Source organism: Asparagus officinalis, chromosome 10 (genome assembly GCF_001876935.1).
Source record: "Asparagus officinalis chromosome 10, Aspof.V1, whole genome shotgun sequence".
NCBI lineage: Eukaryota > Viridiplantae > Streptophyta > Magnoliopsida > Asparagales > Asparagaceae > Asparagus > Asparagus officinalis.
Genome location: NC_033803.1, coordinates 45302310 through 45322133, shown reverse-complemented (window position 1 = coordinate 45322133; position 19824 = coordinate 45302310). Strand labels below are relative to the sequence as shown.

General features: G+C 36.5%; 1 protein-coding gene across 1 annotated transcript in view; it reads left to right on the top strand.

Annotated features, from left to right (window-relative positions):
* The window catches only part of LOC109826696, a 27776-nt gene extending 8427 nt beyond the window's left edge, over window positions 1-19349 (top strand). The window contains exon 2 of the mRNA XM_020393716.1: window positions 19042-19349. Within this exon, the coding sequence (XP_020249305.1) occupies window positions 19042-19349 (308 nt within the window). The remainder of the gene's footprint in view (window positions 1-19041) is intronic.

Sequence of the window (19824 nt, the reverse complement as noted above, 5' to 3'; positions counted from 1 at the left end):
GCTCGAGATCGAGAGAGAGAGAGAGAGAGAGAGAGAGACTGGGTGAGCACGAGAGGAGTTAGGTGAGGGTTTAAATAAAAAAAAATTAATAATAAAAAATTAAGATATGATTGATGATGAGCTGCTTAGTCTAATTTTACGGTGCGCGTGGACAGCCGTTTTCTTGGAAAAGTGAGGAGAGAAAAGTGATGGGGAAATGGTTGTTGGGGGTTTGACGGGAAGCAAAAATTTTTGGATTATTTTCAAATGGGTTCAGGTATTTAAATAAAAATATAAGTACTTATTTTTTTTAAATTAAATAATTATGAGAAAATTATTTACAAAATAAAACGTAATAGTTATACTAATACAACGGATAATACTCAATAGTAGTAATAATACAACAAATTGTACAAAATAATACGTAAGTAATAATACAACGAATTATACAAAAAATACGTAATAGTAAAAATAATACAACATATTATTCAAAATGATACGTAATAGTATTGACAACACAACAGATTAATTCCAGAAATTTTTACTGCACTAAGTTAATTTATAAATATCAAAATCATTTAAATAAATATATAATCAGATTTTTAAATCATAGAAAATTCTAGAAAATTAAGAAAAATACAATACTCTTTTAAAAATAATATTTTAAAATCCCAAAAATTTATTTTAACTAGTATCAAAATTTTACGGTCATTACATTCTACCCCCCTTAAAACAAATTCCGTCCTCGGAATTCAAAATACGTGTGACGCACAAAGAACCCAAGGACAGGAATATGGAAATGAGGTCATAGCACGTAATGACAAATGTGTGAGCAACGTTGAATGAGGAAATAAATGTGTATATTATAAGTTATACAAGACACAATAGAGAATAATTCATGAGAATCAAAAGTGAATAGTCAATGCAAATATATAAAGCAAATCAAGGTTATAAGAAAGTCTGATATGTAGTATAAATAATAAGAATGATGTAAGTATACCATATAGAGAGTGAGCACATAATTGAAAGAGATTGCTTAAGCATGTATATTGTAAATAAACAATTAATACGTATCAAATTAAAATATAACACAACATCTATACATAAGCAAAAATATAAATATAAGTCAACACAGTTTAATAGCAAAGAAGTCAACAGCAAATATACAATTATAAAAAAATACAATATCAACACGATATTATTGATATAGTATCCTAAGATGACACATCACAACGTTAAAACATAATCAATAACACATAATTGGTAAAATACAACAAATATAACAAATATATAGTATAAAAATATGATATGAAATATAAATACATAATTCAACCACTTGTCAATCACTAGAATATATGATAAAGCGTATCAACTCAACGATATAAATAATAAAGAAGATAAACGACAAAAATATCAACAAAATATAATTCAATCATTCGCAAGCAGGTGATAAACATGATAAAACACCAAAACAAAAAATATACAATACGAATATGAGATGAATCATATACAAGCAAAAGAAACACTTGAAGATTATACAAGCAAAACACATAGCAAAGAATCAACGTATATGTAGTTTAGATAAACATATTGTACAACATAAGAGATAAAAAGATAATAATAAAAATATCAAATTATGATAGAAATATCATACGATCAGTTAGTAGAATAAATATCCAAGATATACAAAGTATAGTTACAAACATAACACACGAATGCAATCAGCGAATTGCATTCAATTAAATAAGACATATAAGGTACAAGTATCAAAATAAAAATTGCAATTATGTTAAAAGTTCAAAGATAGCATTATAGCAAGACATGTCTAAAGTAGTCAAAACATAAACGCGCGTAATGAAGCATATACATAAAATTCAAATATAGCAAACAGTAAAGATAGAAACACATCAATATATATAGACAAACAAACAGAGGCAATCATAATAATAATCAATAGCATAATGAAGCGATACACAATAATTATTAGCATACAACAGTTATATATCACAGAGGAAATAATGGAAAATCATAAACAGGTTCGAAGAAACACAATTAACATCAAAGCATAAAAATTATATATGTTCCGACAAACAATATAATAAATCAAAATATTAGTAATATTCATATGGTAAATAATAAATATAAAAAATACAACAATAACAATCATTACCGTATAAAATCAATTCAAATGTAGCAATATATGGCATAGTAATCAAAATCATATAAATACAATCGGCATAAATATACATAAACAATGATGTATAATACATAAAACATAAACTATAAAAGATAAAATAGATATATAAACAAATGAAAACATAAGAAGGGCATATATTTGTATAATAAAAACATTGATAAATTTTAGATAAACATATCATGAATGATTAATGAACATGTGAACATAAACACTGATAATAAATAAAACAGAACATGATCAGACAAGGTTGATACTAGAATGATTAAGGACTATAAGTCAATAAAAAGTATACATCGTAAATATAATAATATACGTGAATACACCTATAATAAAAAGAATAGTAAGTCTAAAAGAATAAAAAGTAAAACACAACTCAAGTAAAGGAAAATAATGAATAGAGAATGGACAACAACCAATGACACAATACAAGAACATAAAAATCTTAAAATAACATAAATATAAAAAATAACATATACAATGTAGATATGAAAAGTATATTCGAACATAAGAAAATAATCTGAATATCAGACATGCCAGGTAAGGTGTATGGGAAGTCTAGAACGATGTGAAACACTTAATGAACATGATATAAACATTTGAAAATGTATAAACAACATAGTCAAATGAAAACATATACAATATAACAATTATGACAATATAAGCAATATATAAACAATACTAACAAAATCATAACAAAATATACGAATGGTGTTAATAGTAGATCACTAAGCACATATCACTTACCAATATGTAATAATAAATGTGTCAAGAAGAATGATGATTGAATAGGAAAATAACTAACTAATATAATACAATTCAATAATACACATTAATCGCATATCTACTGAAACTATTGTACCTATGATAAAATAAATACAATATGCCTGTAATTCCGTGTGAAATTTAAAATTTTGATTATATTATAGTAACATATTAAGATAAATGATATTTGATGCTAACTGAGATGAGATAACAATAGTAATATGAAAATATTGACCGCCAAAAATAATAAAATATAAATATTAAAAATGTGAATGAATTAAAAAAAACAGTGACATGTACAAAATACTATGAAACTGTGAACAGTTATAGTAACTGTCATGTAAAATAAGTAAATATTACTAACAATGAACAAAACATGATTGATGTATGTCATACTATTTACTACTTTTTACATGAAAATATACAATATAATGATAGAATATATGACTAAATGAATATTATAACAAACACACATATGAATACATATCATGTAATTAACCAATGCTAATATACACTAATATCATATGTCAACTAGAATATTCACCATCTACAATTACACCATATTAATATATAAAAGGATGCAATTCATAAATAATATTTTACTAAACTGAAATAGCTAATATACTAATAAAATGACTAATAGTGTGAATAATATATAAAATAAAATACTACAATAATATGTGGCATTATCAGTACGAGGAAAGAGAAGTTATAGGAAGAGAGGGTAGTCACGAAGCGACGGGACAAGAATCGCGGGAAACTCCGAGTCAAAGAGTGATAAGATAGGAACGAAACGAAATTTATCAAGAAAATAGAATAAGGGCTCAAGAATAGTCTCACGGATAAAATATGATATGTAACTAAAATGTCCACTATATTCTCACTAGTAGGAACTCGGGACCGTGATCGGAACCGTGACCTGCGTGGGCCATCACTAAAACCTGTCACGCCCCGCTTCCCAAAATACCAGGGAATCAGGACGCGAGCAAGCCCGCGACGTATTAGACTGAGGAGAGATAAGTGCTAGACACCGTCTTCTCAATCTAATACGCTAAGCGTTAAGAAATACAAACGAAGGCACAGGTCCCCGATCACAGTAGCGAGAATATAATAAACAACTCAGAACAGAAAATATACATATCACAACTGAATATCATCCTAGGCATAATATTCGGGTCAACATGCCCTTATACAAGACTATCTGAAAAAAATGCTAGAAAATATAAAATACATCGATCAACAGAATGGAAGGTGCTACAAAAGTAAATGGAGGACCAATAACTAAGCTTCGGCTTTTTCTGCTCGGTCTGCAGAGCACTCCTGCGGAGAATTTTCTGGCGCCTGTACGACTCCGAACTGAAGCTGTCCATCATCTAAATCTGACGTACACCAGAGGAAACAGGTGTACGTCAGCATGTATGGCACACGGCAGGATCCCAAAAGGAAGAATAGAACGATCGTGCGACCAATGCAATAATGGTAATAACAATGGAAACATGCAACTGAAATACTAATAATCTAAATATAATATACTACTAGAGTAGAATAATCATAATAAATCCAAGGAAATCAACCAAGTAACAAGTCGATCATGCAGCTAGCGATTAGATGGAATTAATACTTAAAAATCTACAACTCGAGACGTAGTACGTCGAGCGAAATAATCCAAACAAGGAAACCCTCATGTATATACCATATGTCTCAAATTATAGATAATTAAATATTAACCCCGATCTATGTATAAAAAGAAACACAACTAGCCTACATATCACAAGGAATCATACCTAGCCAAGAAACAAGGTCATGTAACTAGCCATTCTATAATAGGTCACCGATCACATCTCACACAGAGCCAATGCTCATATCACCGGATAATTGACTGTTCACAAATCCCCTACGTGCATCCAAACCCACGAAACGATTCGGTGAGAGGACTACACGCAATCCGATTTCGGCCTGGTTCGAACTCAAGCAAAACTCGGGTGACTATCACATTCACGAACCAAAGTGATGCAACAAACAATTCATAATAATCCATTTTCTAAAATAAATCCTTTAAAAATATTTATAAATGTCTTAAAATAATTCCTTTTATAAAACTTTCTTAAATTATTGAAATTATTCTAAATTTATACTTATTCTAAATAAATTCTTTTAAATTATTTATAATTATTCTAAAATAATTCTTTTGTCAAATAAATTCTATTAATTTATTATAATTACTCTAAAATGATTTTTCACCAAAATAGTAATTATTTTAAATTGATTATTTTGTTAATAAATTCTTTAAAATTATAAATTAATCTAAAATAATTTTTATCTTTACAGTATCTATTATCACAATATTATTTTTTGTACTTTTTAATATCATTCGTCAAATAAATCTGTATAGGTCATCGCAGTATATGCATTACAACGTGAAAGGTCATATGTTATTGTTCACAGTCCGTTACGTCCATGACCGTTCTATACGTTATAGTTCTCAGTTCAATATGTTCACGACAGTTCTATATTTGTAACGAATAATTATTCGGGAAATGAGTTCTTATGCATAATTGATCTGTGATCAATCTAAAATTGTACTGAGCAAGAATAGGAATCTTACAAGCAACTAATTAATTCAGAGCGGATCTAAGAATTGAATGATAAGTCAAAAGAGTATCGGGATCTTATTAGACCCTAGAGGGGGGGGTGATTAGGGTCTTATGCTAATCTAATCCCGATTAATTGCCAATTAAAATAATATTGATCAATATGTCCGTGCAAGAGATAGATATGAATAAGAACAATAAGAATATGTACAAATAAAATATAAGCCAAGCAAAACACAAACACATGATATGTTTACGAGGTTCGGTCACCACGACCTACGTCCCCACTCCTCACCTCGAGGAGATCTCCACTATGTTCGGTCACCACGACCTACGTCCCCACTCCTCACCTCGAGGAGATCTCCACTATCACAATCCGGTTTGAAAGCCGAAACTTCTACACACTCGGTTTACAAGTTCACCGAAAACTCTCACACTACACAATCACTAATCAATCACACTTTACACACTAAGTGTAGGAACCTAGCCCGTGTCCTCCACCTCAAGTGCTCGGATACAACCTCTCTCTAGGTTCGTCAACCGACGCCACTCCTATTGGATTCGACCCCGTCTCTCGCCTCACACTTCTCTCGGTGTACAAGTGTATTACAAGTGATTCTCACAAAAGAAGATTAAATACAATGGTTTGTTCTCAAATAACAAGTGAGAACACAATGAAGTTCACACTCACTAAATCACACTCCACAACCCACACTATATGGTATGAAGATATTAAGCTCAATATGTGTGTGTGATAACAGTGAATGAAAATAATACAACTCAATAAATATAGCTAATGAAATGAAAATGGAATAGTAAGCTATATAAGAGTTTAGAAAACTTCTCAAACAAGAAGAACAGTAGATGATGATCCCAATAGGATTTGAAAGCCACTTCTTGTTGTAGGAAAAACTTCTTTTGAAACAAACTGATAAAATCAGCTTAAACAGCTCTTAAACACTTTGTAAACTTAAGTAATCAATTCTCTTAGCTAGTTCAAGTGCTGAATGCAGTAGGGTATTTATAACAACCCAATACATCAGTAAAAACTCACTTAGATTGACCAAAAAGCCCACAAAGAACAACTGTAAAAAAACTAGCGTTGGAGATGATCTGACAGTTCTCGACCGCGAAAGTCTCTGGATATTTTCACGGTCGACTGTCATGGTCGACCGTCACGGTCGACCGCGAGCACACAAAAGCAGTGCTAAGAAAAATTACTACTGGCGGTTGACCACGGCGGTCGACCGCAATCTGATACATGCTAAAAAACCTGTTTTGGCTGATTTTAAAAATTCTTTAAAAATAGCAAATCAATTCCAAAAATAATAAAACTTTGGGAAAAGTTTCTAAATGATAAAATGAACACTTTAGAAAAGGAATTTTTGGAAAATCAATTTTTGTTTGCAAAAACACACTGTTTATGAAAAGTGTTCGTGAAACCTGCATTTTAGGAATATGAAAATTTTGATATGACTCATAAATACGTATATATATATCATGCATACATTATATATATATAATAGAGTATGAAAGAGCTGTATGTTAGACCCTAGAGGGGGGGGTGATTAGGGTCTTATGCTAATCTAATCCGATTGAATGCCAATTAAAATTAATTAACAAATTATTCTTGCAAGAGAGATCTACAATATGTTACAAGCAAGAATAAGCAATATGAACAAAGGTAAATATCCTAGCAAAGAGATATACTATGAGATATATGCAAGGATATATAAACAACACAAGGGTAAACAAAATGAACTAGATAGTGGATGAAATAAATGAGCAATGCACAATTGGCGATATAAGATAAATGCAAAAGCAAATGCGCCAATGACAAACTTAAACACACGATATGATCACGGAGTTCGGACCTTTCGTCCTACGTCTCCGCTCCCCACTCCCGGGGAGAAATCCACTATCACAACCGGGTTTTCTACGTTCACCCGAATAACGTTTACACCTCACAGTGTCGGTTTTCAACGCTCACCGAACAACGTCACTCCTCACACTCGGTTTTCTAGTTCACCGAAAACTTCACAACACACTCGGTTTTCTAGCTCACCGAAAACCTTACACCACTCACAATGTAACAAATATAAATTTGTTCTCTACAATAGATGAGAACTCAATTAAGCACAAACTCAATGTTACAATCTCTCACAACCCTAATATACTATGTATACAAATACTATAAGCTCAATGTGGGTGTGTGTAACAATGAGATTCAATAAAATTTAACTCAATAAGAACTAGCAATAAAAATTGATATGAAATTCAATAGTAAAAATGCTAGGAAATAGAGTTAAGGAAACTTCTCTATAAACACAAAGAGAGGATGATGAAATGTTGAAGATGAACTCTTCAATAGCTGATTGTAAACTCCTCTTTGTAACAGCAAACCAAAACAAACTTAAACCAAACAAAAACAAGCTTAAACCCTTGTTTAAAACCTTGTTTAAAACTTCTTTAAAAACTTATTGGCTTCTTGAAAAGAGATCAGCAAAGGGGTATTTATACCCTCTAAAGATCTCAGCAAAAAATCCCAAGTCAAAAGACCAAAAAACCATCTTCAACGGCTCTAAAAAGAGCCGTTGGGACTCCAGCGGTCGACCGATGAAAATCGCGGTCGACCGGAAACAAGGTCAGAGTCGCAGGAGACGTCCAGAGAGTCTTCGGTCGACCGGGTGGAAATTTCGGTCGACCGATGGTAAATTTCGGTCGACCGGCGGAAATTTCGGTCGACCGACGGTACTGAAGCAGGTATATCCGATTTTATAAAATCGGTTAAAAATAGTAAAACAGCTCCAAAAATTATGAAATTTTGAGAGAAGGTTCTAGACATGTATAAAAACATGTTAGAGAAAGAATTTCTGAAAAAGAATTTCCCAGTTGAGAGAAATAAATGTTTGAACACAGAAATACAGTTTCTAAAAATCTGCTGTGATACACGATTTTGTAAAATCAATTAGGCACAGTAAATCAACTCCAAAAATAGTAAAAACTGGAGGAAAGTTTCTAAACATGTAGGTAAATATGTCAGAGAAAGAAGTTTTTAAATATCACTTTTCATTTGTGAAAACCCATCAGTTTTGTAAAACATGCACGAACATGTGCACGAACGAAAACGTGAATTTGTAAATTCCTTTAAACATAACAAATCAATTCCAAACTTGACGAAAACTATAAAACCAAAAACATATGTATATATATATATATATATATCACTATATATATATATATATATATGAAAACCAACATAATGTGTGTGTATATTATATTGAGCTTAACGTACTTAACACACATAATATAAATCCTAAACTAAATTACCCAAGCTAGATCTTGATCTTCAATAAGCTCTTCTAGGTAATCTCGCGGATGAAGCTTTAACTTGGATCTTGAACTTTGAATAGCAAGGCTTCACCGACATTCCGCCAACCTCCTTTGGATATGATCGTTGAAGCTCTATTCCATCCATCCTCCAACAACGTTGTTTGTCTACAAAACATAGGAATGCACAAACACTAGACAAACAACATTAGTAATAAATTGTTTGTTAAACATCATCAAAACAAGAAGGCCAACACTGTAGACATGAGATAAAAGATATTGTAACGATGTTTGATGAAAAATCATTTATTTGGTAGAAAACATCAAAAATCGTGTTAAGTGTACATATATTGAGCTTAGATATAAACATACAATATATGTAAGTAAACTAAACTTATACCTAGGTAAATCCACACATATGAACTTGAATCTTTAACGCTTGATTGTCGTGTGTTGAAATACCTGTAAAGAGAAACATAAACACAAAACTAGAGAATATATTAGCGATAAATTGTTTGACAAATCATCATCAAAACTATAGGGTCAACAGATCTTGCCTACGAGACCGTGGGGGTCTGATGATGAGGCTATGATGCCGATGCGGACGCGGCGTGTGGCGATCGAGGTGACGTAGCTGATGGCGGTTCTGCAACTAGGTGTGCGTCGGCATACGATCGAACAGATGGCGTGCGATAGAGGAGACGGGGCGGATGGTTGGCAGTGAGCTCGACGGCGAGGCGGAGGGGGCTGTCGGGTTTGGGATAGCAGCGACGAGGTAGGGCTGCTGTCGGACGGGGACGTTGGTCGTCGGCGATCGGAGGCTAGGGAGGCGGAGATCGGAGTTGAGCTCGGAGGGGGACCGACGGTGAACTGTTACAGGCAGCAGTGGGTGAGATGAAGGCGGAGCTCATCGTCAACGGCTTAGGAGGCAGCGACGTGGGGCATTTGGCGGCGAACTGGCGGAGCCAAGGCGGGCGAGCGGAGGCGCTTCAAGGCGGCGGGTTCTCAGGGCAGCGGTCAAAGGGGTCGGGCCAGCAGCTGTTGCAGGAGGGGTTGCGGGCGCTGAGGGATTCTGGCTGGCGGGTTATGGCGGCTGGTCGAATAAGTGCGGCGGTTGGCTAGAAGCGGTGGTCAGTCAGAGGAGGGGGTCAGTGGGGGAGGCAGGGAGGCGACTGACTGCGAGAGGCGGCTTTGTGGCGGAGCTCAGGGCTTGAGGAGGCGGCGAAGGCTGGGGCTGAGGGCCGGAGAGCTAAGAACGGATGGGGCGGCGTTCGGGCGTGGGGGGAGGCCGGAGCGGCGGGCTGCCGGTGGTTGTCGGCGTAAGGAGGAGGCGCTGGCGGATGCCGGAGGGAGCTGGCTGGGCGAAGCTCGAGATCAAGAGAGAGAGAAAGACTGGGTGAGCACGAGAGGAGTTGGGTGAGGGTTTAAATAAAAAAAGTTTAATAATAAAAAATTAAGATATGATTGATGATGAGCTGCTTAGTCTAATTTTACGGTGAGCGTGGACAGCCGTTTTCTTGGAAAAGTGAGGAGAGAAAACGTGATGGGAAATGGTTGTTGGGGGTTTGACAGGAAGCAAAAATTTTTGGATTATTTTCAAATGGGTTCAGGTATTTAAATAAAAACATAATTACTTATTTTTTTAAAATTAAATAATTATGGGAAAATTATTTACAAAATAAAACGTAATAGTTATACTATTACAACGGATAATGCTCAATAGTAGTAATAATACAACAAATTGTACAAAATAATATGTACGTAATAATACAACGTATTATACAAAAAATACGTAATAGTAAAAATAATACAACATATTATTCAAAATGATACGTAATAGTATTGACAACACAACAGATTAATTCCAGAAATTTTTACTGCACTAAGTTAATTTATAAATATCAAAATCATTTAAATAAATATATAATCAGATTTTTAAATCATAGAAAAATCTAGAAAATTGAGAGAAAAATACAATACTCTTTTAAAAATAATATTTTAAAATACCAAAAATTTATTTTAACTAGTATCAAAATTTTACGGTCATTACACTGCGTCTCCAAATGAGTGAGAGAATGTTGACAGGGAATAGAAGGAATGTATAAAAGGCTCCCACCATCATCATTCAACCAATGTTCATCATCAAGAGTCAATTTAGCCGGATCCTCAGCATGGTCCCCAAATAAATAATCAGGCTTCTCTAAAGCCTGGGCAGAAATGGAATCTTTAGTAAAGGCAGCATTGGTAATCAGCTGGCGTAATGAACGGTGGCCCCCGTCTCGTATCAATCGATGCACCTCCTCAGGACGACTCTTATTGAACTGAGGGGTCGGACCAATAGCCTGCCTGTCACCACTAGCAGTGAAAGTCTCCCTGTTGCAACCGCTCGTAGCATAAGGTGGATAGCCTTCTGCGGGGAACTCAATTGCAACAAAATAATACAAAATTAGAAAATTATTTCTAAACTATACAAGGATTGAATTCATCTTACAAGCCAGCAAGATAGAGTCACTCCTTGGGTGATTGGCGAGACGATTTCGATTGTCTTACACGAGAAGGAACATGATGATGTAACCCCAACCCACGCTGTGTAATACAATGTAAAATTACCCCATATGCCTGGAGACGTGAATTGGCCAAGCAATACACATATTTTGAAGCCTCAATCCCCGTGAAAGAGGACATCAGCTCTTCCCGAATGACCCGTGAAGGAGCCAAACAAGGGTATAATGGAACTCGAAGTCATACTGAAGCCTCAATCCCCGTGAATGAGGACGTCAGCTCTTCCTGAATGACCTACGAAGGAGCCAAACGAGGGTATAACGGAACTCGAAATCATCCGAAGCCTCAATCCCCGCGAAAGAGGACGTCTGACCAGCGAAGGAGCCAAACGAGGGTACAACGAAAGTCGAAGTTATCCTAAAGCCTCAATCCCCGCAAAGGAGGACGTCAGCTCTTCCCGAATGACCCGTGAAGGAGCTAAATGAGGGTACAACCTAACTCGTAATCCTGCCGAGGCCTCAGAAGTCATAAAAGCTCACCTCCATATAAGGAAGCTACGGGAGTCTCCCTCTCGCTATGCTAAGAAAATGAACGACTCCTATGAAAATGTGGTCGACGCGGAGACATGGTTAACCTGCAAAGAAAATCAACAAATCAGGTACAATCATGAATTCGAGAACCCGAAATTAAAAGAGAAATTATGAATTTTAACCAAAATCCTACAAATAAAACGGGATTTTACGGTTGAAGTCTAATTAAACCCACGGTTTCCATACATGCAAACAATGGGTTCAATTTTGCATTTAAAGCCATCATGATCAATTTTGGGAACAAAATACCCAAACTACCCCTCATGTTCGAGGTTCAACTTTGACCATGAACACATTTAAAATTTGGCCATGGGTATGTAGCCCAAACTCATGAAATTTTAGCATTTTTGCAAAAAAGCCCCTCAACAAATTTTTGGCCTTTCTGCACATAAAACCCTAACAAATTTTGGCCTTTTTGCATGAAGCACCCCTCACAATTTTTTGGCCAAATTAGCATACAATCCAAGCCCCAAAATTTCAGTCCTATTGCATAACACCCACTCAAAGTTTCAGCCAACTTTTGCACAAAAGTCCCCCAAAAATTTTGTCTTTTAAATTTGCATAAAAACCCCTCAAATTTCAACCATGTTCAAAACCCACCTTCAAGATTTATTCTTTTTCACAAAACCCACTTCATGAGAGCAAAAAGCTACAATCTTTGCGTACAACGTCATGAATTTTTGATTACATACCCACACTACAAGAGTTAAGTTTCAATCTTTACATCCAAACCATAAACTTTTGGACCAAAATCAAGTGTATAACATAGAGGAGATGGAAACGAATCTTACCCAACTTAAAAGCCCAACTCTTGAAGGTGGAGATTCTACAAACCCTAGCGTTGGAGAGATGAAATTTTCGGCCAATGAAGAGAGTAAAATCCAAAATTGTTGTTGAGGGGTTTAGGGTTTTAAAGAACAAGAGTTTGGAGTTTTTTAGAACTCTTGAAGAGGGGGAAAATGGGTTATGAGGAGTTTTGATAAGAGGAAGAAGAGGGAGGAGTTTTAGGGGGGAAAAGGACTCTAATTTGAATTTTTAGAACAAGAGGGAGTAGGTGGAAGTACAACAAGAGAACAAAAAAATAGGGGGGGGTGTCTGCACCCATTGGCCGAGACACTCTTAGTGTCTCGAGCCTGGGCTGGGTCCCCCGGATGTTTTCTTGACTTTTTTCGCATTGTTTTCTCCCGGTTTTGGCTGCTCCGATAGAAAATCAACAACAGTCAACACCGATCGATGCAAAACCCTAAGGTCAATACCGGTCAACGGTAACCCAAGGTTAATACCAGTCAACGTGTTATGATGAAACTCAACGCCGAGCGAAGCTAAAACCTTAGGTCAACGCCGGTCAACGCATAACCTCAGGTCAACGCCAGTCAACACGTTGTGATGAAAGTCAACGGCGGTCGAAACTAAACTCTAAGGTCAACGCCGGTCAACACGTAATGCTAGGTCAATGTTAGTCAACGCATTGCGATGAAAGTCAACACCGATCGAAGCTAAACCCTAAGATCAACGTCGGTCAACGCGTAACCCTAGGTTAACGTAAGTCAACGTGTTGCGATGAAAGTCAACGTCGATCGATGCAAAACCCTAAGGTCAACACCGGTCAACGCATAGCCTCAGGTCAATGCCAGTCAACACGTTACGATGAAAGTCAATGCCGATCGAAGCTAAACACTAAGGTCAACGCCAGTCAACACGTAACCCTAGGTCAACGTTAGTCAACGTATTATGATGAAAGTCAACGCCGATCGAAGCTAAACCATAAGGTTAACGTCGGTCAATGCGTAATCCTAGGTCAACGTTAGTCAACGTGTTGCGATGAAAATCAACACCGATCGAAGCTAAACCCTAAGGTCAACGTGGGTCAACGCGTAACTTTAGGTCAACGACAGTCAACACGTTGCTAATCGAAGCTAAACCTAAAGTCAACACCGGTCAACGTGTAACCCTAGGTCAACGTTAGTCAACATGTTATAATGAAAGTCAACGCCAATCGATGCGAAACCCTAAGGTCAATGCCGGTCAATGCGTAGCCCTAGGTCAACGCCAGTCAACGTGTTGCCGATCGAAGCTAAACCCTAACGTCAATGCCGGCCAACACGTAACCCTAGGTCAACGTTAGTCAACACGTTGTGATGAAAGTCAACGCCGATCGATGCGAAACCCTAAGGTCAATGCCGGTCAACGCATAGCCCTAAGTCAACACCGGTCAACATGTTGTGATGGAGATAATCAGTTCAAAGTCAACTCAATAACACGAGCCAAAACTAACTCACCAATTTCGATTCGAGATTTTGACGACGGCCAGACGATAAAATGCAGCGTCGGAACAACTTCAGTTATTCATCAAAATATTGAATAGACTAAAAATCAAAGAAGTCAAAGATCGAAGCTGACTACAAGTCCTTTTACACCGACTGAAGGGTGGACCGATCATATCCAAAGTATTTCAGGCTCCTCTATAAAAGAAACGAGACTGGAATACTATGGAGGGGGTATCTGTAGGCGTCAAAAATTACCTATAGGTTCCCGCACGTGGCTCGAGATAGAGAGAAGACGATGAACATCACTATCCAAGTTACAGAAGCTTATTTGACGTCGACAAGCGCATGAAGTGAGTCGACGAATCGTGTGAAGCGACGGAACTTTTGAATAACAAAACACGAACTGATTGGGAGCTACGCATCGCTTACAAAAGACGAAGCGCCCCTTGTGTCCCGTCTACTCCACATGTAATTCAACCATGAGAGCATGTAGATCTCCTCCTACACATTTTGAATAGTGTGATCCAGAGTTCGATTGACGAAAATACGGCGAAAACGGACGGAACGCAGGAAACAAAGCCCAAAGCCAAAGCTAAGACACCGCAAGTGTCTTGGCCGAGGATTTGTTCCAACTGATCCGATGTCATCCAAGAACATGATAAAGTGGTTATAACTGAAGATAAGAGTGAATCGGTTGTTCTTATCTAAAAATGGAGGTTCCGAAGCCTATAAATACAGCACTAGGGCCTTCATTTACACGGATCTAAAATTCTCGAGCGTTGGCGAAGCCCTTCTGAATTGAAGACTGAAGGAGCACGAATTTCAGAAGAGAGGAGGAGAAGATCAAATCGAGTTCTTCAGTATAAAGAAGAAGAGTTCGTCGGATCTACAGTTCCCGGTTCCTTCCTTGAGATTGCCCCATTGCGGTGATCTTAAAAAGAGTGGTTATCTCGCTGTTACCGAGATAATTGCTTCGGTTTCTTGATTCCTTCGTGAATTAACAAAACTCCGGATCGATCTGATCGTTTGGTAGTCCATGGATATCAACGTCCTCGTTACAGACCAAGATCCCACGAAAGCAGCGTAGGATAAGTGTTTGTTGAGTTTGTTCAAAAGAAAGTTGTATTTTTTGTTGAAAGTCTTATAAAAAGACTATTTCTTTGAGTTTGTTGCAAACATTTAAAGTTGTAATGAACTCATCAACGAAATCAATTTTTTCCCCAAACACCCCAAATATACTATGTATGAAAATACTAAAAGCTCAATGGTTGTGTGTGTAAACAAAGAGAAAATCAAATATAAACTCTAGCTTAATGAAGATGATAATCAACAAATAATAAATACAAAGCTAGAATTGAGTTTAGAAATTTTTCTCTAAAAAACAAGATGGAGAGATGGATTAAATTCAAGCTCAAATAATAAAGATGATCTCCTCCACTTGTGAAATTTTCTTCACAAAATAAATCTTGAAAAACACACTTAAACAAAACTTAAACACCTTTTTAAACTTGTTTAAAACTCTCTTGATTTCCCTCAGATGTTAGAGGGTATGGGTTACATATAGGATTATAGAACAAGCCCTAAAACCAAGAGAAAACCGAAAAAAATATAAAAAATAGAAACCTAAAAATATGGAAAAACTAGCCGTTAGAAATCCATCGGTCGACTGATGAACAGTATCAGTTGACTGATGAGCTGACTGTTATAGGCTGCTCACAGCTCATCGGTCGACTAAAGAGCTCATCAGTCGACTAATGACCTCATCAGTCGACTGATAGTTTATCAGTCATAAAAACAAAAAATTTTAGCAATTCCAGGCGAGTTCATCAGTCGACTGATAAAATCTATCAGTCGACTGATAACAAGTTATTAGCCAGAAACAAACATAAATCTGATTTTCAAACCTCTTTTAAAAATAGCGAATAAATTAAAAAATATATAAAATTTTAGGAAATGATTGTAAACATGATAATAAATATATTAAAAAAAGAAATTTTAGAATTGCACTTCCTAATTGTGAAAACTCATCATTTTGCAAAGTAGTCCAAAACATGAAAACACAACAACACATGTTTTTTGACGAAATATTTTAAACAAACTTTTAAAACTTTGTAAAGTGATTCTATAGACTTGATAAAAGATATAAACTATAGTTATTAAGTCTATATATATATATATATGAATGTATATTTATTTCATATCTATATAACTAAACTAAAATAACTTATCCATATGAAAACAAACATATATGTATATAAACCTAAATTTATTTATTTGTAAAAACTTTGTTTGTGGGTAATACCCAAAATGGATAAACTCATAAAATGTGTGTGTGTGTGTGTGTGTGTGTGTGTGTGTGGTATTGAGCTTTAAAGTATCTATACACAAGTAAAATCTAAAACTAAATTATCGAAGCTATCTTGATCTTCAATAGAGCTCGTCTCGGTAAACTTTGCGGATGAAACTTGATCTTGGAGATTGACTTAAAATGTATTGCTTCACTATATTATTCCTTCCATCCTCCAATGGATATGATCGTGAATGCTCAATTTCATCCAACCTCCGATAAATGTTTGTGTAGATTACCTAACAAAATAAATGCAAATACTCAATACACGTTGTTAGGAATTGTTTGTAATTATCAAAATAAGATTAGGGAGTAGGCTCATAGACCTAACAAGGCTAACACCTTCATATAGAGAACACTAAAGAGCCTTGAGTCCTCTGCCGCTGGCAAGTCGACTAGAAGATGAAGTCTAACTAACATTGAAAGGCTACAGCTATCGAGACGTGACTAGTGTAGGTGAAAAAATCACTGGCAAAAAGAACTGAGGTCTTTGGGGTTCCTCCAAAAGATTTGAAGTGAACTTTTTGCGAAGATAAGATATAGTTGGTGTCCACACCCTCACTCCCTCCTACTTATTTATTAGCCAAACTCCTAATCTATGAATAAATGACATGCGGCGAGTAGATCATTTGTAGATTGTGGCATGCATCCTAATGTATAAAGTCAAAAGTTACCATCATGTGTAATTGCAGTACTGTTATACACGATGGAGCTCTAGGCGAGCAGCATCAGCATACGCGTAAGTCGTAAAGACGTTTAGTGCGCAAACTGAGAGTCTTACCCCCACATAATAGTTGGCTAGTCATACCCCCACCATGTGACACATAAGAATAAAAAAAGACTAATTAGGGAAGCAAAGGTCTTTCATTCATTACATGAAAAGAGAGGGTACAACGCGGGCAAATAGAAAGCGATAAAAAAAGGAATAATACTAGGCTGCACTGCCCTTTAATGACTCAGATCCTTCTGATCCCTGTCGGCCTCTCTCTTCAACTGCGCAAGCTTCTCGCGTCAACTTGACCTCGTATGACCTTCTTTTGACCCCTTTCAGATGAAGTCAAGCACCAAAGCATTGTAAGGTTGTCTAAGCTCCCAAACTTATTAATTCCTTCAAAATTTTCTTGGCCTTGTGCAAATCGTGCATCTTAGTGTTGGTGGTATGACAAAGTTCCTCGTTATCCACCAACTCTTCCTCCAATTGGGCCACCATATAGACATGCAAGGTGCCCAAAAAATCGATAATATCATTTTAAGTGCCCGAACAGTTTGAGCATGAGGTGCCATGGAGCTTAGGGGGGCAATTATTAGTGATGATAGGTGAGAAAACGTAGGGAGCAATAAGTGCCCTGAACCCCTCTTTATAAGGAAGCTCAACACGCGCATGACCAGCAGGTGGCGATACATTTAATAGTAAAAAGACTTGACAAGATAGTAGCAGGCTGTGGCATCCGATACATCATACCCACCCATTACTCGGTCAGTGTAAGTACTAAAGTTTCTATCAAAACATTCGACTGAGTCACAAGATTTTGAGTATATCGAGACTTATAAACTATGGAATTAGGATCAGATGGTAAACACTCAAATTTCAACCATAAATAGATCAACTGTGGTGAGAGCCAAATGAAAATTGTTCTTTGCATAAATTAGAGATGAAAATTACAAGGATATGCTGGTACAATTAGAAAGACACAACTGCAGTCGAACTGCAAAGACAAAACCAAGTAGATCGAAGTGACTGCACCAATCACTCACCATTATCATCTTCCTCACTGAAGGAAGTGTCCACCATGCTACCATCTAGATGTAACAAGTGCTAATTGTAGTGTTGGTGGGAGTTGAAGATGTGGTCAAGGTTCTCCTTAACTTTCCAAGCATGCTCCGATCCTCCAGGGTGCCTTAAATAGACGTTACCAGTTCTAAAGACTTCACCCTTGTAGGGGTGGCAAACGGGTCGACCCGACCCGACCCGACCCATATAAAATTTGACCCGACCCGTATAAGTTTGACCCGACCCGACCCGTTTAATAAATGGGTCAATGTGATCCGACCCGATTATTAAACGGGTTACCCGACCCGACCCATATAACCCGAATAACTCATTTATCTAATACAAGACATCCTAACACATATAACTAATAAAAAAATTTATACAAGCACAAAAGAACACTTCTTGCAAGCTCTTTAGACAAAAACTATCATTACTTACAACATGGAGTTATTTCAAAGACATATTCAGTATTTAAATGTACTACAACGAATTGTAAATATCGGCAAACAAAAATACATCGATGCAACTCCTTAGACACAGAATAATCTAAACTAAAAACTAGCAACAAAGAATTTAACACAAGTAAATAAAGAGAATATACAAAAGTTTACAACAAAATAGTTAGGAAATTGATTGCCACTATCATAGTCCATCACTCTTTCCTACTACCCCCCTATTTTGCTAAAATTAATCTCAATATTTAAGAGAGAAAACCGCATCAATCATCACAGCAGCAGCACGTCCAACAAGTGTCCAGGCCTGCCACAGCAGCTCCAACAGGCAGCAGGCAACAGTCAGCAGCAGCAGGCAAACAGTCAGGCAGGCAGCAGCAACAGCTTCAAGCAGGCAGCGTGCAGCGCAGCGCAGCTACAACAGGCAGCAGCAGCAAACGTCAGCTAGCAGAGCTAGCAGCAGCACAGCTTCAACAACAGCAGGCCAGCAGCTTCAGCAGGGCAGGCAGTCCAGCAGCAGCAGCAACTACTTGGGATCACAGCTGTAATATCAAGAAATAAGAGGAGCACAGATGTGGAGGTCTTACAACAGCTTCTTGGTTGGACTAGTAACTTGAAGATGCCTAACAAAACGAAGCTGCACAAAGGAGAAGGAAAACACAAACTAAAATCACATTGTGATCATAAAAAATATTCAGAGATTTCATGAATGTAAGCTATGATCGGGGTTCAAGGCTTCGATAAGCAGTAAATGGATGTTTGACAACCTTCAGCTACCGCATCATAGTATGAGAGATTCAAACTTGTGTTGGCATAGATTCTCCAACAGCTAATTGCATGATATCCTCGGAAAGCTCATCTAATTTTGGTTGCATGTCATCTATCATTAATAAAAAATAAAAAAAATCAATAAACAAATTCATAACATGTATTCTGATGCAAAAAAAAACGTAAAAAATATAACATTAGTAATTGTCTACCTTTGATACCATATAACCAATCACGCGTGCAAACTAAAGCCTCTACATTGTTAGGC